We start from the raw sequence: 25,094 nt of genomic DNA, 5'->3' as shown, positions 1-25,094 counted from the left end.
GTGGAAAGTTCTACCGGCAGGCGAGAACCCTTCGCTGGTCTCTCACCGAACGAACAGTTCCTCCTGCTAGCTCGGCTCGTCCCACTGTGGCGCTGTCCCAGCCACCACCCGCTGTACCTACCTACTCCGGCTGGTACTCCCTCCGTCCCGAAATATAAGCATTTCTAGCTATGTATTAAATTTATTACATCTTCTATGTATCCGGATATTATAGATGCTATGAACCTAGACATCTAAAAACATAACTAGAAATGCTTATATTGTGGAGCGGAGGAAGTAACTCCCATCAGAAAGGTTAAAAAGGTCCCCCTCCGGTAATAGTTCAGAAGTGACGCGTCGTACTACAGCCGTGCTGGTGCCCGGTGGCCGGTGGTACTGGCCAACTGCCTTGCATCATCCACCATCCAGTAAGTAGTGTGGCTGTACCCCGCGGCACCGGAAGAGGGTACGTGGTCCGATCCGGCCAGGAAACAAGCCGAAAATGCACGGGGGGCAGAGCCACCAATTCTACCGCCGGGCGGTCGAATCTGCAACCAACTCGCAGTTCCCATTCACTGCCGGACGATCCGATCCTACGCTCCCTACAATGGGCGGGTTGGGTGGTGGTGCGCGCGCGATCGACACGAAAGCAGCCAGCAGCAGCGCATGTGAAAACCGTAAAGGCCAGTGGGGAAGGAAATTTTCAATGAGCTCCTCTACCCAGCCAGCCATGCAGCCAGCCCCACTCTGTAGCAAGCTGCCGCGGCAACAGGGCCGGCTGGGCATGCACGCGCCCGCCCTGGGGTAAAACTTGACGAGAGCCGGAGCGCTACAGTGCTGAAGCCGGAGCCGGCGTGAGCTGTGCCAAACGGGCCCATAGATGGGCATCATCATGCTTTTGTGGTAGTAATAATTTTATTTTTATTCTTCGTTATCTTGCCATGACAGAGTACATGACACAAAAAGAGAGCTAGCTGATCACATTGTTATTCTTTCGTTCCAGGATTCTTCCTGGATGCCGCTCTCCTTGACAAAATCTCTCATGGATGCGCACTCTGCGAGGGTGGGGGTGTAACCGTCCAAGCTGAGGATAAAAGAAAATGTCATTGTATCATCTTATGTATGCAAATCTCCTCACTCCTTATCTAGTACAGCTACTTAACTATAGTAGATATATAGGTCTAAAAAGTTTTTTTTTCAAAATAAAATCAATAGCATTCGTACTTACTTCCGCATTTGCTTCCAACTGGCACCGGTTTGTCACATTGACGTGCAAGCCGAACTAGTTTAACGACACTTATTTTATGTTGTTCGCTGTCGGAAATGACACGACAAACGCAAGCCATGTCAGATTGTTGCACGGTTGCACGACATATGTTGCTCGGATCAATATAATCACCAATAAATATGATGGTTTCCATGCATCTGCGTATAACTGCATCTTTCTCAGCATAACAATCTTGCTCACCCCAAGCTGGATGCGTTGCAAGCATGATAAAAACTAGAGCAAAGATCATGACTTGAATGGCTACTTTTGTGGCCATCGATCATGTACTACAACAAGGATACGGATGAGATTGCTAGGCCCAAGTGTTTCCTGCTCTGCGCTAACCTACAAACAGTGGTGAATGTTGCTTCTTATGAATACAATGCTTGCACTAGCTCTTCTATTTATAGGATATGAGGAGCGTCACTATTAAGTTGAAGTCAGGGAATTCGTTCCCATGAAATATCCAAGTCATAAAGCAATAAATAAATAAATAAATAAATAATAAATGTCCATACACCTTTGAACGAACCAACAATACTACATTAAATGTGAGTCATGAAAAAGGTTATTGTTGAGAAATCTTGTGACTGATAGGCAGGCAACATGGATATGATTCATTTAAAGCAAAAAAAGGCATAGAATCCATTTCTCAAAGTAATGGAAACCATTCTCTTATGCCTAGAAACATCTGAGAAAATTAATAGTATTATATTCAAATGTATATCATAATACAAAGCTTTATGCTAAGAATTCAGGAGGGCTAGATTAGGGAGAAAATGAATTTAACACTCAAAACCAACGGAAGGGCCAGATTAGGGAGACAATGAGGTTAAGAGGTCATATAGGGAATTTTTTTTAAAAATGCCAATGAATGAAGAGCTAACTTTAAAAGGACCATATAGAAATTTTCTCTTTTTACTGCTACTAGAACAACACAAAATACATAATTGAATAATAAAAATCTCTTACTAGAGCAGTTCAAAATGTAGTCCATAGCAAGCGTGTCCAAATTGTAAATAATTGAATTACAGTGCAGATATATAATATATATGATAAATTATAAGGAAAAAATTAAAGTTAAAAAATGAAAAGGAAGAAGGAAATGTATAGTAGGAAAGGAAAAGAAAAAAAAAAGAAAAGTAAAAGGAAAGGGAAACTGGCTTAACTAGTAGAGGCCCAAAACACCTTTTGCCCCGCGTCCGCCCGAGTGAGGGCCCTCCAGGAGGGACTTAGTTAGGTCTACGGCCTTGCACACTCATTGGAAACGGGCTGGAGTTGTGGGCTTTGTTTTTCGTTTTCATATGGAAAGTTCCTGACTTTTTTTAGTAACCGATGAATCGTCGTCAGATGGGAACGGCTTCCAGATCCGCCAGCATCCGCTAGAACAAGTTCCTTTTTTTTTTTTGAGAATATCCGCTAGAACAAGTTGTGGCAGACTAGCTGCGCGTCGCTACTCGCTGCGCGCTCCAGCATGCACGCCATGCGTGCTGCGTCATTTTAAAATTTTAAGCACTTGGTTTGGTCCACGGCAGCGGCACTGCCGAATGATCAGGTGGCATTTCCGCAATCCCACCTGATCCACCTCGTCGCGGCGACGAGACAAGCCGGACCATTAATCCGCCTGCGCTGCCCCCCGCGCGACCGCACCATCGCCTGCTAATCCTCCGCCGCGTGCCGACCCGAGTTCCGGTCGGCCCAGCTCCGGCGACTGCCGGGCGACCGCCGGGAGCGAGAGCAAACCAGAGCCGTCACGTGCAGGCGCTGCGCCGCTCCTGCGGAGTCCCAGACTGCGCCCTCGTGCTCTGGCAGCTCTGCTCTCGCCGCTCGGGGCGCGAGAGCGAAAAGGAGACGGGCAGCCGATGGATGGCGTGCGGCGGCACGAGTGCCCCACCATTAGCAAAAGGCGATCACTGACGAGAGAGCCAGATGATGGACAATCCTCTTGCTGTCAGGCTCCGAAAAAAAAAAGATTGTTATCATTGTTCCCGGACAAGGCTACTAGGCCAGGCACGCCTACGCGACGAGAGGAAAGCGTCTCCGCGGCCCGCGCGAGGCCAGCCTGTGTGCACTACTGTCCTCTCTCTCTCTGGCTTCCTTCCAGCCGTCGCAAGCCTTCCGCAACGGATTCGGATGATTTGCTGAAGTTGCTGAACCGAACACATCTGAAGGGTCCTCCTGCGCGAGAGCATCCGGCGTCAGGACCCTGGCACCTGAAGGGTCTCCCGGCTCCCCGTGGCCGCGGCGAGGGCGAACGGAATTCGTGTTGCGGAGGCCGAGACGACGAGACGGGGGAGGTTCAGGTTCGGTTGGGAAGTTCACGTCGCCGCGGTTGGTGCGGGCGGCGAGCGCGCGGATCATCCGGCTGGCGTCGGCGTCGCTTCGCTCCTACAGCTACAGGCGGCGGCTCGCTGGCCCATGCGCCAGATATTCAGATACGCAGCCGGAGCTGAGATTTTCAACTTGGCATTGGTTTTGTCCGGGCTTGGAAATCTTCAGCACCGTTTTGCAATTCAAATGCCAAACCACAAGACAATTAAGTCACTATTACTGATTCTGAATGTCTTTGTTTAGTGCACCCATATTGATCTGAATCCTGAAACTCCATAGAACCGAAGTCACCTTGAGGCCAAGACATATCAGCTCTAGGGCTGCCCATGCCATTAACAGAAATATATGCAATCAAATTTGCAGAAAGTGGCTTCAGAACATTGCATGAATTTGCTTCTGACCACAATAGCAGTTTCTCTGAATTTCTCCATAACCAGTGAGCAACCAATGCTTGTTCAAATGCATCAAGAGCACTAGAGGTGACTGTGCATACCTTCATAAGCTGTGCATATAGGATGGCAAAATGCATGATTTGAGTGTTGACCAATGAACTGGTTGATTCATTTCTTTGGTGTCGCATCGATACTAGTAGGAGCTGCAATGCACTTGATGTGTAAATAATTCTGAAGCACAATATGAAATGCCTATCCTGATCATGGATGCCTACTCTCCAGACACATGTTGGCATACTGTCAGACACCCAGGTAACAATTTTCACGATAAAAAAGCTTTCCATCAGCTGAATCTTCCTTTGTCTTGTGAGAATTATTGCACTGCTGAACTTTGATTCTCCCCTCAAAAGGAACTGGGTGTTATCAGTCTCATAACGGTCATCAAGTAAACAGCTGCAAGCATTTCCCAATTTTGTGTGGATTAAGCTCTCAACTTCTGAACACCTACTAGGACTACATGCAAGTGCACAGTCACGCAGCAGTACATTTTTTAGCTTTGTGTTATATCTCGCTTCAATGAATTTCAGGTCTGTGCAATCAGCTTGCTGTTCGTCAGTGAAATCCAAGATTTTGCTTCGCAGTTGCAGTTTGTCAATGACCTTTTTTGCAGCATCAAAATGCAGAACTGTCACTCTGATTTGAGGGGATGGCCATAAAAACAACCATTGCAGTTCATTACTCAAGATAAAATCTGCTTTTTGTAGTGCTAAAGACAGTGACTGAATGTGCTTATGATAACTTCCAAGCAACTCAATGCAATGTGTCCAGCAAAAGACAGTGACTGAATTTGAGATGACAATGTGTCCATCTAGCAATTTCAATTTGCACTCTCTGACTGAGCAATACCACAACATTGACAGTAACCTTTCTAATGGCACAGGTGGAGGCCATGGTAGCCTTTTGTGCACCCCAGCCAAACCATAACTGAATAGTACCCAGAAAGTGAAGCATAGCCGGATTGTTTCAGAAATCAAAGTGTTGCTATCCTGCCAAGGAATTGCTGGATTCGGCTCACCCATTGTATCAAGCATCATGCAGTCCTCAAGAACATAGTTGGCAACTTCAACAGGAACGACAACAATCAAGTGAGGATGGTAGCAGCTGGTAATGTACCTGATTAGCTTCCTCTCGAGTGTGCAAGTCTTGTGAACACCAAGTGGGCAGACAACTGAGCACAAAGCCGGGGTGGTGCTGCGGTTGTGACATTGCGTCGAACACGTTGTGGGTGAGACATTGAGGACCTCAGCTTCTGCACCCAGAGCACCATGGGCAAGCTGTCGGCAACGAACGCGATGTACAGGTTTGTGAGGGCGTCGTCCATGCTGCGGGGAACGCGACGCGGACGAACTCGCGCTCGATGGCGACGGCGTCGACGACGATGTCGCGGGTGCGGGACTCGTCCAGCTTGCATCAGTCCGTGGAGGCGACATGGGCAGCGGTGCCCAGGAGGATGGAGCCGAAGGCGACATCGAGCACGAGGGCGAAGAGGAAGACGCGGAGGCAAAGCGGCCTGGCGGTGGCCTCGTCGTGGAGGTGGTCGAGCCCGTCCACGAGGTGGTCGACGTCGACGTCGGAGCTGACGGAGATGAGCGAGTCGAGGCCGTCCTGGGCCACCTGGTACTTGAGGGACGGGCGACGCAGCCCAGGGCGAAGATGGCCGGGGCGAGCACATTGATCCTAATACTAGCCCAAGGCCTGGGTCATAACACCTGGTCCAGCTTTTCTTCCGGTCCGTGAAGCGCGATGATGGCCGCCGATGAACCGGAGGCTCGGAGCGCAACTTGTCCCTACTCACTACCGTTTTCCGATGCAATGACCTGGAAGTCCACTTAACTGTCCTGCACAGCGTGTACGAGGAGATCCAAGTCATATTATTTTTTTCATTTCAGGTTATAGATATATTTATATAATCGGCGCACATCATCTGTGGCTGAAGGGCCCTTTGCCGTAACGATGGCAGGCACTCGAGCCCGGAATGATGCCTGCGCTCGAGCGGATCAGCCGAAGGGGACAGGCAGGCCGCGCGCGTCGTGGGCCCGCGGCCGGTGGGAATGATTTCGAACGGATTACAAATCTCCTCCCTCCCACGCCTTGTTTTACCTTGCATGCCAAGAAGGATCTGCATCTGCTGAAAACGGATTTGTTTGGGTCGTGCCAGTGCCAGCGTTGTCGCCAAGCCGAAACGAAACAGAGCCGCTCCAAAAGAGAATTTGGAAAATATCCAAAACAGAGCCGCTCCCCGAACCGTGGCTTTTGAGTAGGGAAAAACCGTTTAAAATTCGGCCAAATTTCGACGCCGCACCCGCGTTTGCCTGGATTTCCTCCTCCGTCGGAGGGGCCCGCCGCTCCGGTCTTCCGGAGTCCAGTTCGGGCTTGTACGCAAAGGTCCCCGTGGATTTTATACATCTTCCGGAAGATTTTTTCTTCCTCATCTTTCACTGTTTGAGATTCGTGCCAACTAATTCTATTCGTCTGATCCGCACCCTAGTCACCCGTCTCCACCACCATGCTCTCGCCACCTCCACCATGGGTGCCCATCGCGGCTTCCGCCGCTTCCGTGGCCGCCCGTCCCGGCGGCCACCACCGCGTCAGCTCCCTCCGCCACCACGGCTGCTGCCCGTGGCTGCCCGTGGCGGCCCCCGCCCCCGCCGCCGCGACTGCCCGTGGCGGCTGCCGCCGCGCCCCAGCTCCCAGCGCTGCCCGCCACCGCCCCCGAGGCTGCCCGTCGCTGTCGCCGCGCCCCTGCGGCTGCTCATCCACCGCCGTCGCCGACCCATCTCCCAGCGCCACACGCCACGTGCTGTCAAGATGTTGATTTAGAAAATGTTGATTTAGGTTTTGATAATTGTTGAATCTATTATGTCATGATGTCGAGATAGCTGGTAAAAAATGTTGAATGTAGTATTTTTTTTCTAAAAATTGTTGAACTGTGTTGTATAAAATGTTGAATCTATTCTTTTTTTAAGTGTTGAATTGTTTTCAAAAAATATTGAATCTAATTAGACTATAATCTGGATCTAATAGGCTTTATAATTATGTTGCTTATCCATCTTCCGGTAGACATACAGGAGACCCCAAAGGCCCCCGGGCGCGAACTGCGAAGGATACAAAACGTCAGGGGGGTAAGCGAACAAAGGCCACCTAAAGCCCCCCAACCACCCTAGCATCTGGTGTTCGTCTCGCGGTGTGCGCTCTCTGTCACTCCCCCCACCTCCCCCTCCCTCCACAGATCCGGCCACTCCCGCCGCCCCCCCTCGCCGCCGGTCCCGTCCCCCCCCGGCAGGGAACCCTAGAGCTCTCCCCCGTGGCGGGGCCGCCGGAGCCCCCGAGCGCGCGGGGACAATGGAGGCGGCGCTGGAGGCGGCGCGCGCCAAGGACACCAAGGAGCGCCTGGCGGGGGTCGAGCGGCTGCACGAGGCGCTCGACGCCGCGGCGCGCCGCGGGCTCACGGGGGCCGAGGTCACCGCGCTGGTGGACACCTGCATGGATCTGACGCGGGACGCCAACTTCCGCATCGCCCAGGGCGGCCTCCAGGCGCTCTCCGCCGCCGCCGTCGTCGCCGGCGAGCACTTCAAGATCCACCTCAACGCCCTCGTCCCGGCCGCCGTCGAGCGCCTCGGGGACGGCAAGCAGCCCGTCCGCGATGCCGCGCGCCAGCTCCTCATCACGCTCATGGAGGTGAGTGAGCTCCCTTCGCCGGTGCTCTTGGTAGCCTGTAAGCTCTCCCGGGGAATGCGTGTGGTTGGGAAGCTAGATTAAGTTGCGAATTCGAGCTGAGATGTTGAGCAGGAGCAGACCGGAGATGCAGGGTTTGCTTTTTTGGGTAGGTCGGGTGGGGCATGGTAGACTTCGAAGTTGCAGAGCTGTGCTGAACTGAGAAATGCAAAGTTCTACTTGGCGGACCGTAATAGGTTGACAATGTAACATTCAAATGAATCGATAGGTTAACTTTTGCAGGAATCCTTTTGCTCTTGAGCTTGCGTATTGTTCTGAAGTTGGACTTCCAGGGGTGCATCTTATTCTTTGATGAATTTGGTTTTAACAAAGATAATTCTGGGGTTCGATTGATACTAGAGCACGTAAAGATCATTCTTTACAATTTATCACCTAGCATTGGAACTGGAGTGCCTGTTAAAGCTGTGATTTTTCATTAAATACCTCAGCGCTTCAGTCTTTGGCTCTTGCAATGTAAATAACTTCTTAATCCCGATATCATTTTTTACTAGTCACAGCTAAGTTACAGTGCTAAGATACCGTTACATATGTACTTTCGTCCTTGGATGATAAAGCATTCAAGCCAATCATTCTTGACTACTGACTAATTCTAAATTTCTTGATCACTATGGTGAGCAATATTTTGATTTTGTCGAAATCCCAGGTTTCTTCGCCAACAATAATAGTTGAAAGAGCTGGAAGTTATGCATGGATTCATAAGAGTTGGAGGGTGCGAGAAGAGTTTGTACGTACGGTGGCCACTGCAGTTGGGCTATTTGCTTCTACAGAGATTTCCTTGCAACGAGTTTTGCTTTCACCTGTAAGTCAACACTTTGAGATGGTTGATGTTTATTCATAGATCGAAATTTATAACCTTCTGCACGCTATAGCTAGTGGCCCTAAGATTTTCTGTCTCTGCAGGTCCTGCAATTGATGAATGATTCAAACCAAAGTGTTAGAGATGCTGCAATCTCTTGTATTGAGGTTGGTTCATTCCATATTCACTACTGTGTAGACCTGCACAGACACCTTTTTTGTACCAGTTTTTATGCTCTATGCTTGACTGTATGTTCACAGTTTTCTTTTCATTCTTCATGCAGTTTTATTTCTCAATAGTTCCATCCCATTTTTTGCAAGCTCGAGAGACTGAATCATTTCTTGCATCTTATGCTGAATGTGGCTCCAAGTCCCTTTGCTTCTAGTTGATTCGTTTTAGTCGCTTGCACTCAGTTTCATCTATTTTTATTATCTAAGCATTAGTTGTATTCTTTGGTTAACTGTGGAAATTGGTCACACCAATTAGTTGGGACATTGTCTGTTATCTAGGCAGCACATATTTATGTAGTAGCCCTTACCATTTGTTTTTCACTGCAGGAGATGTACAAGCATATGGGTTCACAATTCCATGAAGAGTTGCAGCGCCATAATCTGCCTTCGTACATGGTACTTTTATTGTTAGTTTTAGTAGTTGAACTATGAAATCTCCTGATTAAGATGATTATATGCTTATGTTTATTTTTTTAATCTGCAAATCAGCACAGCTAGAGTACTCTAATCTTTATTGTTTGGTGCCTGCAGCTAAAAGAAATAAATTATAGGTTGGATAAAATAGAACCAAAGGTTCGATCATCTGATACTGGAATGCAATACAAGGCAGCAGAGTCTAGATCTGTTAGTGCTAATCCGAAAAGAGGCAGCCCAAGGACAAAAAGCATACCAAGGGAAAGTACACTATTTGGAGGTAATTTCTATATATCAGTGAAAATTTTTGTACATTGCACGTGAAAATTAAATGTATTTTTTTCTGGACTGTAAGTGCAAGCTTGGACATAGTTGATGCATGTCTTCTTTTTTCTCGCTTCGTATTCGTGGGATATTTCATGCCCATATGCTTTCAGCCTGTCATGATTATAGGTGTAGTCAACCAAGAATAGACTTATTTTTCCAAGCAGCACCAGGCATACATGCACCATTGTGCATATCCTGTACTAGTTGTTCTGAATTTCTTTAACAAAATTGAATTTCAGTTTCTGAGTTGCAGTTATAATTTGGTTTCTGATACTAAAGAAAAAAGGCACGTTTTCACCGTCGTTATTTTGTTCCAATAATTTCATCCCCATAACATTTGTAGATTGTTATTTCATATAAACATAGAATCGGCGTATCTCCATCAGTTGGGCTGTCTTTCCTGAAACTGTACAGTGTACGCATCCTATGACAAGATATTTGATATTTTCGGATAAGTTAGATTTTTGGTTACTCTAGATCTGTTACAATCTGCGTCTTAAGTCATTGTTCGCCAGTCTGTATGAGTATTCTGGTCTTTACTCCCTGCCACATATACAAGTATACACATGATCTCTCACGTGCAATTCCTTGTGTCATTTATAGGTGACACCGACATAACAGAAAAACCAGTGGAGCCAATAAAAGTTCATTCTGAGAAAGAATTACTTCGGGAGTTCGAGAAGATTGCAGCTACCCTCGTTCCAGAAAAGGATTGGTCTTTACGTATTGCTGCCATGCAAAGGATTGAAGCCCTTGTTTATGGAGGTTGATTTTCTGTGTACATACCATTATTCCTAAATAATGCTTTGTGCAGTTTTACTAGGCCATAAGTATCTCTATAAATAATATGTTGCAGTATGTCTTGTCAGCAAAGTTTAGAGAATATTTATATATCCAGAAAAGGAAATCTCATTGCTAGGCAGGCTAGAATGAAAAAAAAGTAGTTTCATTTTCCTTATTTATTTACAACTGTGTCTTTCCTGATTTATTTCAAGTTTTTAAAATGAAGAACCAAGGTGAAATAAATAGGAATTCCATATTTAAAATCAATGGGATATTAAATATCCTTTGTATAACTAGTAGAGTGTACGTGCGGCACGCACATGTTAAAAAAAGGGTAAGTCTGTTTCTCAACTTTGAACTATCACGATCGTCCGGTTTCGTCAGTTGGAGGTGTAGGATGTCCGGTTTCGTAGTTCAAGGACTAAAATCGGACGATCGTGATAGTTCAAGGTTGAAAAACGGACTTTACCCTAAAAAAACCCAAGGACAATCACAATGACAATCACAACACCATGGGACTGACGCCGCCGGTCAGCACCGAGTGGATCGCCGACTCGGGTGCCTCGTTCCACACTACTCCTGATGCCGGTATCCTCTCTTCTGTCCAACCCCCACACCCCTCTTTTTCTTCTTCTATCATGGTTGGTGATGGGTCTTGCCTTCGTGTCACCGCAGTGGGTTCTGCTCCTCGTCTTCCTAATGTTCTTGTTGCTCCTCAGATGGTTCACAATCTTCTTTCCATTCGCCAGTTTACTGCTGACAACTCCTGTTCTATCGAATTTGACTCTTCTGGTCTTACTGTGAAGGATTCGGCTTCCCGGCGTCCGCTCCTCCGATGTGACAGCCCGGGGCCCCTTTACACTCTTCGGCTTCCTGCTTCTGTTGCTCCGCCTTCGGCTTCTTCTTCATCTGCTGCTTTTGTCGTGACGCTTTCTTCCACCACCTGGCACCGCCGGCTTGGAACCCCGGCAGCAACGTTTTGGCTCAGCTTAGTCGTAGTACAGATGTTCCATGTACTAGGGCTCCTGCTGAGCACCTCTGTCATGCGTGCCAGCTAGGTCGTCATGTTAGACTTCTGTTTTCTTCTTCTTCGCATGCTGCGCATGCGTTTGATCTTATTCACTGTGACCTGTGGACATCTCCTGTACTCAGCATGTCTGGCTATAAATATTATCTGGTCGTGGTGGATGATTTCTCGCATTACTCTTGGACTTTCCCTTTGCGTGCCAAGTCTGAGACTTTTCCCACCCTCCTCCACTTCTTTGCCTGGGTGTCCACTCAGTTCGGCCTCACCGTTAAGACCGTCCAGTGCGACAACGGGCGGGAGTTCGATAACTCCACCTCCCGTTCCTTCTTCCTCTCTCGGGGTGTTCAGCTGCGTATGTCTTGTCCGTATACCTCTCCTCAGAACTGCAAGGCTGAGCGGATGATTTGCACGACGAATGACGTCGTGCGCACCCTTTTGATCCAGGCCTCTGCCCCCGCGCTTCTGGGCTGAGAGCCTCCACACCGCCACCTACCTGCTCAACCGTCTTCCGTCCACTGTTTCTCCTGCTCCCACTCCACACTACGCTCTCTTCGGTACCCCTCCTCGCTATGACCACCTTCGGGTCTTCGGGTGTGCGCGTTACCCTAACACCTCCGCCACCGCTTCTCACAAGCTGGCGCCCCGCTCGACTCGTTGTGTGTTTCTCGGTTACTCCCCTGACCACAAGGGGTCCCGATGCTTTGACCTCACCTCTCGCCGCGTCCTAATCTCCCGACACGTCGTCTTTGACGAGTCGGATTTCCCCTACTCCACCTTCTCCACTCCTCCTGACTTCGAGCTGGAGTCTCTGTTTCCGACTGACCCGGTGGTTCAGCCACCGTTACCTGTTTGTCCTTTCCCTGCAAGTTTTCCCGGTGCACCGGCACCGCTTCCGGTGATCCCTCCGGTCGTGCCGCGCGCGGACCCGGTGTCTCCCGCTGCGCCACGCGCGGCCCCGGTGCCTTCCCCTGCACCTGCGCGTTACGCTCAGCCGGTGCAGGTGTACCGGCGCCGTAGGGGTACGCTCAGCCGGTGTAGGTGTACCGGCGTCGTTCGGCGCCGAAACCGGCGCCGCCTCCTACTCCGGAGGCTCCTGCGACGCCTACACCGGAGCCGTCGCCGACGCCTACACCGGAGCCGTCGCCGACGCCGCCTCCTCCAGCTCCCTCTCGAGCCGAGCCAGCGGTGTACCACCCGCCAGTCATCCATCGGGATCCTCGGCATATCCATCCCATGGTGACTCGGCGGATGGCGTCTCAGGCCACGACTCTCTCCGCCACCGAGGGAGAGCCGCGGGTCTCTCCGGTACCCTCCTGGCCTCCTCTGTCCGCGACGTCCTGGCGTATCCTCACTGGCGTCGCGCGATGGAAGAGTACGCGGCTCTCCTCGCCAACCAGACGTGGGACCTCGTGGCGCGTCCGTCTGGTTGTAATGTGGTGACTGGCAAGTGGATCTGGAAGCATAAGCGTCGGGCTGACGGCACACTGGAGCGCTACAAGGCTCGCTGGGTTCTCCGGGGGTTCACCCAGCGGCCTGGTGTGGACTATGATGAGATCTTCAGTCCAGTGGTGAAGCCCGCTACGGTGCGCACGGTCCTCTCGCTTGCGCTCTCGCGATCTTGGCCTGTGCACCAGCTGGACGTGAAGAATGCGTTTCTTCACGGCACTCTGTCAGAGATTATCTACTGCTCTCAGCCAGCAGGATTTGTGGACTCGAGTCGTCCGGATATGGTCTGCCGGCCCAACAAGTCTCTCTATGGTCTGAAGCAGGCTCCTCGGGCTTGATACTCTCGGTTCGCCACGTTCTTGCTGACATTGGGGTTCACCGAGGCCAAGTCTGACACGTCTCTCTTCGTCTACTGCCATGGGGATGAGGCTGCATATCTGCTGCTCTATGTCGATGACATTGTGTTCACAACCTCCAGTCAGCAGTTGCTTCAGAGTGTCATCTCCTCTCTGCAGCAAGAGTTCGCTATGAAGGATCTTGGTCAGCTCCACCACTTCTTGGGCGTTACTGTTGAGGCTCGCCCGTTTGGACTTCTCCTTCACCAGCGGCAGTACGCACTTGATATCCTGGAGCGGGCTGGGATGACTGATTGCAAGCCCTGCTCCACTCCTGTCGACACTCAGGCGAAGCTGTCTGCTGATCTGGGTGATCCGGTGGCTAATCCTACTGCCTACCGGAGTCTTGCTGGAGCCTTGCAGTACCTTATTTTTACCAGGCCGGACCTCACCTACGCTGTCCAGCAGGTCTATCTCCATATGCATGATCCCCGGGAGTCACACATTGCTGCGCTGAAGTGTCTCCTCCGCTACGTCCGTGGCACAGTGGACCGGCCTGGAGCTTCACCGCTCGTCCTCTGCTGAGCTGGTGGTCTACACCGACGCTGACTGGGCTGGCTGCCCGGACACTCGTCGCTCCACCTCTGGCTACGCCGTCTTCCTGGGCGGCAACCTGGTCTCCTGGTCGTCCAAGCGGCAGCTGGTTGTCTCCCGCTCTAGTGCTGAGGCGGAGTACCGGGCTGTTGCTAACGGCGTGGCGGAGACGTCTTGGCTACGACAGCTCTTGGTGGAGCTCCACAGTCCGCTCGCCAAGAGCACGCTCGTCTACTGCGACAATGTTAGCGCCGTGTATCTCTCCACCAACCCCGTCCAGCATCAGCGGACGAAACATGTGGAGATTGACCTGCACTTCGTGCGCGACAGAGTCGCCGTCGGCGATGTTCGGGTACTCCATGTCCCGACTACCTCCCAGTTTGCTGACATCTTCACCAAGGGGTTGCCCTCGACCTTCTCGGAGTTTCGCTCCAGCCTCAACGTAACCGGTGGCTAGTTGTGGCTGGGGGGGTATTAGCTCTTTGTACTCTCTTCTTGTCCAGTTTTGAACACCGCTGCGCCGGTTGTTCAGACTGCGGGGGGTGTTGGTTTTCGTGTTGTCCAGTCTTGAACACCGTTGTGCCAGTAGTTCAGACTGGGGGGGTGTTGGTGTATATTGAGCCCATGTGTATAGAGGCCCATGTATAGGAATTATATATACCCACCCTTCTAGGGTTGGAGGAATACATCCATTATTCCCTCGTACAAGTGGTACCACTCTCATTAATGCCATTCTGTCTATGACCATTACCAATACTGAAATCAGGCCCTTTAACATGTCTATTGGTGGCAACGGAAGAAGCATTTGTCTTTGCTAAAATCTGTCTTAGCTCTAATGGCTTTGATATAGGGGAAGGAATAGTTCTGTCAAGATGCTGAAGTATTTTGAAAGCTGTTTCACCTGCTTTCTATTGTGGCTTTGCCATCAAGCTCTGGCAGGTTGAATGCAATATTATTTTTAGCAGCAGAACCTTCTTTTGGAAAGAAGGAAGTTGTAGACCCAAAAACATCAATCTGTCCTCTGGAAGATGATGGTGATTGCACCATACTACCACTTGTTGATGCCAGTTTATCCTCTAGTATTGTCTACCAATTAAATAAGTATATTAGAACAAAAGGCACAGATGGGCATACATAAAGCACATTAAGCTCTATACATACATAGCACACAATATTATAACTCATTTTCAGTTGTGGGTCACTGTTCAAAGTTTTGTAGAGCAAGGAAGAGCCCGTTGGTGTCATAAACGTAAGAGCCCTGCAATATAAGCTAAATGCTGTAAGAATAAACTGACAGTCACTATGATGCGACAAGAAATCAACATGCTAATATTCAGTTTCCAAAAATCTTTGTGCTGCATTGTAACAAGGAAAAGAAAAATAGCAGAATGCTAGAGTGAAGAACCTCAGATCTATCTGTTCAAAAAAAAAAACCCTCAGATCTCACTATAACAAGTCTCTAAAACAAGCGGATGCAAATCAGTGCTCTGCCAAGCTGTGAATGGAGCTAGCAAGCTATGCCCCTTAAACCTGTTATAAAAAAATAGCATGAGTGGAAGAAATTGTACACCAATCATGTTTGCACATAACCTAGCTCACTGTAAACTATCAGAATTGTGCAGTTGCAAATTTCACAGACCCATTTTCCTCTGTTTCCTGAAGTGAAGGTTCAGAGCTGTAGTATCTGGCAGGTTCCTCTGCAAAATTGTGTGTTCCTTACAAGCTTCCAGCACTGGCTAGAAGTTTCACCAGCCTGCTAAACTGCGCGAGGGAAGGGAGTGAAAGAAAAATGAGGAGTTAGACATATTAGCTACAGAAAACACGCTAACTGAAATAAAAATGACTTCCGGTTTCCTGAACGAATCAAGGTCTAGTGTCAGAACTGTCTAAGACGAAGTTATGATCCTGAACAAAGCAATTGTAGTTCTGATTTCTGAAAGAATTAGGTGACAACAATATGGAGAACAAATATTCATTGTGTCTACACAAAGGATCCAGTTCCAACGAAGCTAAACCGAGTAAAAACGGGAAAACTTATTGGATCACAAGAGAACAGGGCTAAGAGGCTGTTCTTCCATGGTTCCTCCAAAAGACCAAAGCTGCTGACCTCTGCTCTATTTGCTCATCAGCGAAAGAAGAAAAGAAGAAAGGAAAAATGTAGAAAATAAACATAGCTCACCTATTAACCTCGCTGATTAATGCAACCTCCCACTCCTCTTGCCAAGTGTTTTCTTTCGGTTTTTCTGCAGAAAGAAAGTGGTTCTCTCGGGAGGGTGGGAAGTTTATTTATTTATTTTTAACTTGGTCCAGCTAGCTCATATCAGCAATACACCCTGCCAGAATTACAACATCCTTACCATCCAAAAATCATATACTTATTCCTGCAATACAGAAAATTAAGTTATTTATCTTTGTACCTGCTAGAGATGATTATGTAACTAAAAAGCTATAATTCTGTAAGGAAGATCTTACACATCACCTGGTGGAGAGTGAGACATGGAATTTCTGTAGAAAAGTAGAATACGTCGCATGGAAAAAAAATGCAGAACACACCAACAGGTATTCAGTAACCAAGGTCCGGAGACAGTCTTTATCATTACAAGAAACAAGTTAGGAACTTTTTTTTTTTGCACACTATTGCACTCACGATTTGTAATATCAAAACTTGGACCTTCCAATGAACAAAACACAGACATTTTAATCTCATCTGATATAGAACAGATAAGTCTTCAGAATAGCAGCAGACCAATCATAGGAAAGGTGGTGTAGATATCTGCACATTACACATGCTGATTTGAAGTTTGCATTCTACTGACTTAGCAGTGATTTGTATAAATTAGCATAAATAAAATATGAATGATGGTGTTGACAAAAACGCAAGCACCTGGTGTGCAGTGGAGAACTCAATGTTTCTTTGGCATTGGAGAACTTCATCACCAACCATACATATATCGGGAGAGAGCGCAACAACCATCTCTGTAATTATTTAATATTTAAAGATTTAAAGAAACATAAGAATCATGCTCCAACCTAATCAATGCAAGGATAAGGATTAGTGGACTCACCTAAACCCATGGTCAGCACCTCATGCCAATCGACAAGGAAAGGCCTGCACTGGAGAGGACAATGTGTGGGGCAAGGTCATCCAAGCAATGGATGATGCGGAGGCATGCGACCTCTATCCTGCCCCATCTCCTTCACGATCGGTCATGAGGGCACGCAATACTGCTGCCGCCGGCATCTCTCGCGCGCATAGACGATGACGAGGGGAGCCTTCGAGGTGCGAGGGGGCTTACGTTGGTGGCATCGATGCCGTCGATGGAGATGACGGGGTCGCTCCCGCCGGCAGCATCCGGAGAAGCGGGGGTCCCGTGTCAGAGAAAGGAGAGGCGGTTAGGATTCGGCAGAGAGGGGGAGTTGGAAAGAAGGGTCACGGACCTTGGCCGAGGAAGGAGCGGCGGCGGCGACGGAGTCTCAGGTAGGGTGAGGCGACGGTGCGGACCGCGTGCGCCTCCTCGGCGTCGATAGGGAGGCGGCGTCGTGAGGGTGGCGCTTCCGCGAGGGGGAGGCGCCGCCGCCGTCCTCCGCAGGCACCTCGCGGACGGCATGCTCGCTGTGTCCTCCGTCGCCAGGAAGATGGAGAGGGAGACGCGGAGCCCGAAGCCGGCGGCACAGCGCGGTTCCCTCATGAGGGGGGAGGCCTGGACCTGGATCAGATCACGCATACTCGGGCTGGATTCCCTCACGCATGGTCGAGAGGGAATCGGCCTTGATCACCGCATATGGCAAATCGAGAGGGGGGAGGCCTAGATCACGCATGCGTGGGGCGGGATTGGCTCGTGATTAGCCCGGGCGGCGAGTACGTCGGGCGGGTAGGGTGGCGGACGGTGTAAAAAAACTGGACAAACTGTGGGAAACATTTTAGAAATGCTGTTTTTTTTCCTTGGTCTTCTAGATTTCCATGTCCAGGTTTCTTCCAGGTGGGGACAGCGAGGGGGAATGTGAGGGGTGGGTAGGAAATTTTCAGGTGGATGGTGACTTCAAAAGTTAAGGATCTTTATAGTATAGATTTGGTGAAGAACTATTCATACTTCATAGTTGAACTTGCAGTTTTGAGGATTTAATTGAAGTTTCCTGTAAAGAGGATGTGATTTAATTTGCCACTCTGAATCTTCACCATGAGAGATACACTATTCATTGCTAATATGATCTTACATGCCTTATTTGTTTTCCTAAAAGAAATTCAAGTTTTCTCTTTCTGTGTTGTGATTTTGTCAGGTGCAATTGATTATCCCTCATTTCTTATGCTCTTGAAGCAACTGATTCCTCCATTGTCCACTCAGCTGTCTGATCGACGTTCTAGCATTGTAAAACAGGTAGCTTTGGTTAACATTGTTTCCTCTTGAAATCTATTACTTTTCATTTTCTGTTACACAATATGAATTTACAGTACTTGACATTATGAGTTTTCTTCAAGTTGGAAACTTCCTCACTCTCGTGTTTCTATACCCAGGCATGCCATCTACTTAATATACTATCCAAAGAACTCCTTGGTGATTTTGAGCCATGTGCTGAACAATTTATCCCGGTAACTGCATGCCCAATCTTCTATCCTCTCATATTCCTTTCGAAACAAAAACCTAACATGTGTTTGAATTTTCTAGATGCTTTTTAAGCTTGTTGTCATAACGGTGCTTGTAATCGCTGAATCTGCAGACACATGTATTAAAACTGTGAGTTACTTTTTTGTTTGTCAATATGTTTGTACTTAATGAATGTCATTTGTTTTCACCATTTGTTAACATGGAATATTTTGCAGATCCTGCGGAATTGCAAAGTTGCAAGGATTCTTCCTCGCATAGTTGACACTGCAAAGAATGACCGGAGTGCAATCCTCCGTGCGAGGTACACGTGTTTGACTGTTTTCACATCATCCAATTGCAACTTTCCTGCAAGGTTTTCAAATTTACTTACCCCTATTCCAGATGCTGTGAGTATGCACTTCTGGTACTGGAGTATTGGGCTGATGCCCCAGAGATACAACGGTCGGCTGATTTATATGAAGATATGATAAAATGCTGTGTAGCAGATGCAATGAGTGAGGTAGAATCACTATTCTGCACTTTGTTCTACCATGGCATGTTTCTTTTTGCACAGAAATAAGCCATTTATAAAAAATGAAGTATTTTTCACTGCTGTTCCCCAGACTGATCTATCTTGCTATTGTATCCTTGGTTGCAATCTGCCTACAGATTGCTTACGAATTCCACTATAAAATAATTTAATTTGCTTGGCACAGCAACAAGCAATACATGTTGGTTTCTGTTCACACTTCACAATTTGAAATAAACAAACACAATGATCTGATACTCAAAGCACGGTTAAAAATTAATATTTGCATTTATGCATACCCATATACATGTGAGCGTTATTTCCTTCTGCCCTACTTTACCAGACTGGTAATGCTGGCATTGCATGTCATAAGAAAGCAAATGTAGTTTTTTTTTTTGGGGTGGGGGGTGGCAAAAGGGAGTTCCAATTCCATGTTTGTGCTGAATTTAACTGGTCTTGTGAGATGGTGCACATTACTTGGGATCGTCGATTTAGTTCATTCTCGTTCCTTGATTATCCTTTAGTATTTCATTGTGTTTTCTCAACTCTAGGTTCGCGCAACTGCAAGAACTTGCTATAGAATGTTTGCAAAGACATGGCCCGAGCGTTCACGACGGCTTTTTATGTCATTCGATCCTGCAATACAGAGGGTATGCCATTCTGCTTCATTTTGTGCCCTTCCTCCTCTTAGATTCATATTCTAGAGAAACAAATACTTGCTTTGCATTCTTTAACTGGAAAAAAGTTGCAGATAATAAATGATGAAGATGGTGGTGTGCACAAAAGGTATGCTTCTCCCTCGTTGCGTGATAGGGTTGCGCAGCCTTCTCGTGCTCCATCTCATGCCAGTGGTACACATGTACCTGGATATGGCACTTCAGCTATTGTTACAATGGACAAGAGCGCAGCTATTTCTTCAGATTCATCTTTTTCATCAAACAGTCTTCGGTTATCACAGTCCAAGACGATTGGCAGAAGTTCTGAAAGAAGCCTTGAGAGTGTGCTTAACTCCAGCAAAGAAAAAGTTTCTGCCATTGAGAGTTTGCTGAAAGGTGTCAGTATATCAGGGCAAAATTTCTCCAGTGCACGCTCCACAAGCTTGGATCTTGGTATAGTTAAACTGCTTAGTCGTAAATTGCTATTAAGAAATACTCTTTTGATGTTATACTCCCTCCTTTTTCAGTATGTGCATGGGTTGGCCAAAGCCCAAAGGGTTTTATGAAACCAAGACAATGAGATAAAATGAGTAGACAACCCTATTTTACTGTGTTGCAATTAGGAGAAAGACAAATAAATATGCAATAAAATGAGAATATGCCTTTCCAAAAATAAAAAACAAACAAACAGAGGTGGTGTTTTTTCTGCAACGCAGAACACCTCTGTTTGTTTTTGTTTTCCAATGATGCTATAGAAATTCCAGTTTCTTATTTACTTTTAATCCTAGTGCAGGAGTTGATCCTCCATCATCTCGTGATCCTCCTGTGCCACTTGCAGCGCCAGCATCAAATGTTTTGTCATTGCAGAACTCAGCATTGCTGGATTCATCCCTTCCTGCCATCACTGCTGCTAGTTCACGAAATGGAGGTTCACGCTTATTGGATACAATGACAACACAATTGGCTACCAAAGAGCGATCAAGATCACCATATTTGAGCAGTATGTCATCTGAGTCCATGTCTGGCTTGTCATTGCCTTACTCAAGAAGATCTTCGGAGAGGCTTCAAGAAGGTAGCCGCATGGATGAGGGTTATGATATTCGTTCAGCTAGGCGAATCCCTCAAATGCACTTGGAGAAAAACTATGTTGATATGCCTTATAGGGATGCCACCCACAGAGATTCACATAATAACCATGTCCCAAATTTCCAGAGACCTCTTCTACGGAAGCAAGTACTGTCAAGGGCTTCTGCCAGTGGCAGACACAGCTTTGATGACAGCCATGTACCATCTGGTGATGTGTCTGGCTATACAGATTCTCTGGCTTCTCTAAATGATGCACTTTCTGAGGGTCTCAGCCCTAGTTCCGACTGGGTAGCAAGAGTTTCAGCTTTTGATTTTATTCGGAATTTATTGCAACAAGGCCAGAAAGGTATTCAAGAAATCACCCAAAATTTTGAGAAGGTCATGAAGCTCTTCTTCCGTCATTTGGATGATCCTCATCATAAGGTTGCACAGGCAGCTTTCACTACACTTGCAGAGATCATCCCAGCTTGCAAGAAGCCATTTGAAAGTTATGTCGAGCGGATATTGCCATATGTATTTTCGCGGCTTATTGATCCAAAAGAGTTGGTGAAAAAACCATGTTCCTCGACATTGGATATTGTTGGTCGGACATATGCTATTGATATGTTACTACCTGCGCTTGTACGCTCATTAGATGAACAGAGATCCCCAAAGGCAAAATTGGCTGTTCTTGAGTTCGCAAATAAATCATTCAGCAAGTACACTGTAGATTCTGATGGTTATAGTAACAGCGGCTTCCTCAAACTATGGCTTTCAAAATTGGCACCTTTAGTAAATGAAAAGAATGCAAAATTGAAGGAGGCATCTATTTCTGGTATCATAGCTGTTTATTCTCACTTTGATTCAACAGCAGTGCTAAATTTTATTCTCAGTTTATCAGTGGAAGATCAAAACCTCTTGAGGCGAGCCCTGAAGATCAAAACACCTCGTATTGAGGTTGATCTGGTGAACTACTTGCAGAGCAAGAAAGAACGTCCACGCCCCAAATCTTATGACCAGGCAGATTTTGGAACTTCTTCGGAAGATGGCTATGCACTTACATCCAAGAAGAGCTATCCTTTTGGGCGGTATTCTTCTAGTTCCCTTGATGCTGAAGGGGGAAAGAAAACCAGTATAATGCAAGAATCAACTCCGCACAATGTCTCTATAGGTCGAACAACTTCTGATATGAGCATGGATCATGCTATTCAAAGCTTAGAACCATCAACAGGAACTGAAGCTCATTTAACTAGGAGCAGAGAGCTGAAGAATAACAGTAGTTCAGTTGTGGAAGCTGCTCGCTCTTGGACAAACTACCCTGAAAAAACTGATGCCTCCTTAGATGGTGAAACTGCTAGCAGTACTCCACGGTTAGATTTCAGCCGGTTTCTTACTTCTGATGGGCACAATACTGTTGGTTCAACCACTGAAGAAAGTGTTCAAGAGGGAGATATGATTGTGAGTCTTAGTTCTATAAAGACCAGCCTGCACATTGACAATGGTCTGAGCATACCGCAACTTCTTCATCAGGTACAAATTACTTTCACTGGCAGTCCACCCTGACCCGTGATTGTGTTTCTTTTCTTACCTTCTGTAACTTATGAGTATCAACTTTGTAGATAAGCAACGATAGTGAAGTTTCAAGCGCGGAAAAGCGGGAAGCGCTGCAACGGTTGGTTGATGCTTCCCTCGATAACAACAGCTCCATTTGGGCAAAGGTTTGCAACCTGATGATCATATTACAAAATGTCCCTTATGTTAACTAAACTCATTTACCTATTGCTTTCTCAGTTTGTTCATTCTCCTGGACCGCTTCTGTTTTAATTCCATGATGAAACCTTTAAATCTTCGTTAAGAGAACTTTTGGCGAAGAACCTTCAAAGTATGATGGAATCAATAAATATTCTCAACAGTTTGCAAAAAGATTGTTTGTGATGTAAAAGTAATTTAATTTAGCTGAACATATTTGGTTTGTATTTATACCACCCTTTGATCTGATTCTCATGTACAAACTCAAGTTTTCAATACTGTCATTGCTTGTTCATTAGTGGAGTTTTCTGTTGTCCGAAGACCTTACCATACATCGCATGACCTAGGCCGTTGACTACTGAGAGTTTGAACCTAGAAACTGAAGTCCTTGAAAGAATTTTGCTCCCTCCTTCACTCATATTATTTTGTTTTTTATTCTCTTTGTCTAGTGCGCTCATTGTTTAATGTACTGAGATTTTAAATTACATAGGTTAAGTACAAAGTAATATAGATGCGGGTCTCAATCCATTATTTGCTTTCTAATGCCAGCCTTTCAATCTTGCAACAGTACTTCAATCAAATCTTAACGACTGTGCTTGAGGTATTGGATGACTCTGATTCATCCACGAGGGAGCTTGCTCTGTCCTTAATTGCTCAGATGCTCAACAACCAGGTCTGATTTTTCACATTTTGTGGACATGAACAAGATTAGCTAGTTGATTGACTCTCCCATTTTACATTACTAACAAATATTTCTGCCAGAAAGATGCAATTGAAGACTCTATGGAGATTGTTCTCGAGAAGCTCCTTCATGTGACCAAAGATGTTGTGGCTAAGGTATTACCTTCCTTCATTTTACCCATTATAATTGTCAGACTCGATCATTTGTGTTAAAGTTTCTTTGTTGCTGTGCAGATTTCAAATGAGGCAAACCAATGCTTAAATGTTCTGTTGGCAAAATATGATCCTTTCAGATGTCTTGCTGTATGTACAAATATTTGACCTTATTATGTATTATATTTGCTTCCTTTCTACTGATTGCAATTTACAATACTTTTGGTTTGATGGTATTTGGTTCTAATACAGGTTATAGTACCTTTATTGGTCAGTGATGATGAGAAGATACTTGTTGTTTGTATCAACTGTTTGACAAAGGTATCTCCTATATGCATTTGGTATTGCTATCTGATTATTTCCCTGTATTTTGAATGGCATAACATAAACGTTATGGAAGTTTAATGAAAGAAGTGCTTATGTCTGGCGCATCTTTGATTTTGTGGGGAGGGCATCATGTGATAGTGTATTCAATCATCATAAATTTGAGGTCATACAATTGCTTTGTCTTAAAATGGACCTGACAGTCCTACCTCTTTGCTTCACCGAAAACCAATACTGCACTCTTTTCCTTTTAGTTACCCTAGTCGCTTGTGTCAATGTTTTCTTGCCAGTTCCACAACTAATGTTCTTCGCATGGAAGTTTTAGCCACAATTGTTGTTAATTCTAGCATATGTGACATTGAAGACTGTGTCGCATGTGCTGATTGGAGGTAAATGAATTAATAGTCTGATGGATCATATTAATTTAAAATCAGTCCCACTGAAAGAATAATATGTATCAAAATGTACTTAAGGTTACTTTTTCTCTGGTTTGTACACACATTGTTGACAGTTTTTGTTGTGACAATTGTGCAGCTTGTTGGACGCCTTTCCCAAGAGGAATTGATCGATCAATTACCTACGTTTTTGCCAGCGCTATTTGATGCTTTTAACAACCAAAGTCCAGATGTTCGAAAGGTAGGTACCATCGAGTCCCTAGATAAGATGTATATTTTTCCCTTGCTCTGTACATGACATTTTGATTGCTTACTGACCTTTCCATCTGCCTTGATTCCCTAAATCTGTTCATAATTCATTTCTCCCATCATCCATGCCTGATCATTTGAAATATTTTCCTTTTCACTCTAGACTGTTGTGTTCTGCCTGGTGGATATCTACATCATGCTTGGGAAAGCATTCGCTCCATACTTGGAAGGGCTTAGCAGCACGCAGCTGCGCCTAGTAACCATCTATGCTAACCGGATTTCACAGGCGAGGTCAGGCAAACCGATTGACTCTAACCAATGAGACGTGGCATTTGTTATTATTTGTGGTCTATATAAGCATTTCTTTGGTAGGCTGTTTTCCTCGTCATTTGTTTGTGTATGTGTATAGCATAAACAAGCGCCCCCCCCCCTCTCTTCTGCAGGAGCTCCTGGTTTTTTGCCCCGTGTGATTATGTATTCCCTGTTTATTCTTTTTTCTTTCTTTTTTATTTGGTAGCTTGTGGAGAATTTTTTTATGAGTGTGGGCTTCATTTGTACTACTTGGTACATACATTGTACAAAGAAAGGAAAGTGTAGCTTCGTGGAGAACCGTTGTGTGAAGTGATTTTCTGGCCCATTTTCCTTGGCTAATTGGCGGTTGCTGATCCGTTCTAGTGAAAATTTTGGTGTGAATTCTCAGCTGTCAACTTGATTGTCATCGTTCCTTGAGGTTGCTTACCCTGTCAAGAGTGGAAGGACTTCTATTGATGATGTGTTGAATCATTCTTTACAGATGTTTTCAGTGTCACCTCTTGCTGGACTCCTGCTCAAGTTAACCTTTTGTATAAGAGGCCTTGGAGGCATATTATGGGACTGGGTGATATGAAAGTGAATTTTGAAACTGGAAACAAGTTAACCCCGCAATTTGATGAGGCGCAGAAGGCCAGTGCGCGCGTGCCAGTCTATCCGTTTGCGCCGACAGCTTCCCTGACCA

At 46.5% G+C, this 25,094-nt stretch overlaps 2 protein-coding genes and 1 long non-coding RNA gene across 3 annotated transcripts; 1 reads left to right on the top strand and 2 right to left on the bottom strand.

Moving 5' to 3' along the window:
- Positions 1-3,764: 3,764 nt before the first annotated feature.
- Positions 3,765-5,712, bottom strand: LOC120642498. The gene is made up of 2 exons (XM_039919057.1): positions 4,817-5,712; positions 3,765-4,754 (listed from the first exon to the last, which is right to left on the bottom strand). Exons 1-2 carry the CDS (start codon positions 4,835-4,837, stop codon positions 3,783-3,785), a joined length of 993 nt encoding a protein of 330 aa, XP_039774991.1. The 5' UTR covers positions 4,838-5,712; the 3' UTR covers positions 3,765-3,782.
- A 1,503-nt stretch (positions 5,713-7,215) lies between these two features.
- On the top strand, positions 7,216-24,751 carry LOC120642363 (CLIP-associated protein-like). The gene is made up of 21 exons (XM_039918842.1): positions 7,216-7,707; positions 8,408-8,563; positions 8,665-8,727; positions 9,118-9,186; positions 9,322-9,484; positions 10,135-10,296; positions 17,995-18,092; positions 18,230-18,304; positions 18,381-18,449; positions 18,536-18,621; positions 18,702-18,819; positions 19,380-19,478; positions 19,580-19,937; positions 20,278-22,079; positions 22,169-22,267; positions 22,867-22,971; positions 23,061-23,135; positions 23,214-23,282; positions 23,385-23,453; positions 23,991-24,092; positions 24,264-24,751. Exons 1-21 carry the CDS (start codon positions 7,372-7,374, stop codon positions 24,420-24,422), a joined length of 4,332 nt encoding a protein of 1,443 aa, XP_039774776.1. The 5' UTR covers positions 7,216-7,371; the 3' UTR covers positions 24,423-24,751.
- LOC120642613 lies at positions 16,117-16,920 on the bottom strand. The gene is made up of 3 exons (XR_005662648.1): positions 16,782-16,920; positions 16,601-16,692; positions 16,117-16,489 (listed from the first exon to the last, which is right to left on the bottom strand). It is a non-coding gene; the product is annotated as an uncharacterized LOC120642613 (long non-coding RNA).
- Positions 24,752-25,094: the final 343 nt, after the last annotated feature.

Source organism: Panicum virgatum, chromosome 7K (assembly GCF_016808335.1).
Source record: "Panicum virgatum strain AP13 chromosome 7K, P.virgatum_v5, whole genome shotgun sequence".
NCBI lineage: Eukaryota > Viridiplantae > Streptophyta > Magnoliopsida > Poales > Poaceae > Panicum > Panicum virgatum.
Note: the sequence above shows the minus strand (reverse complement) of the source record. Positions and strands in the feature narration are given on the sequence as shown.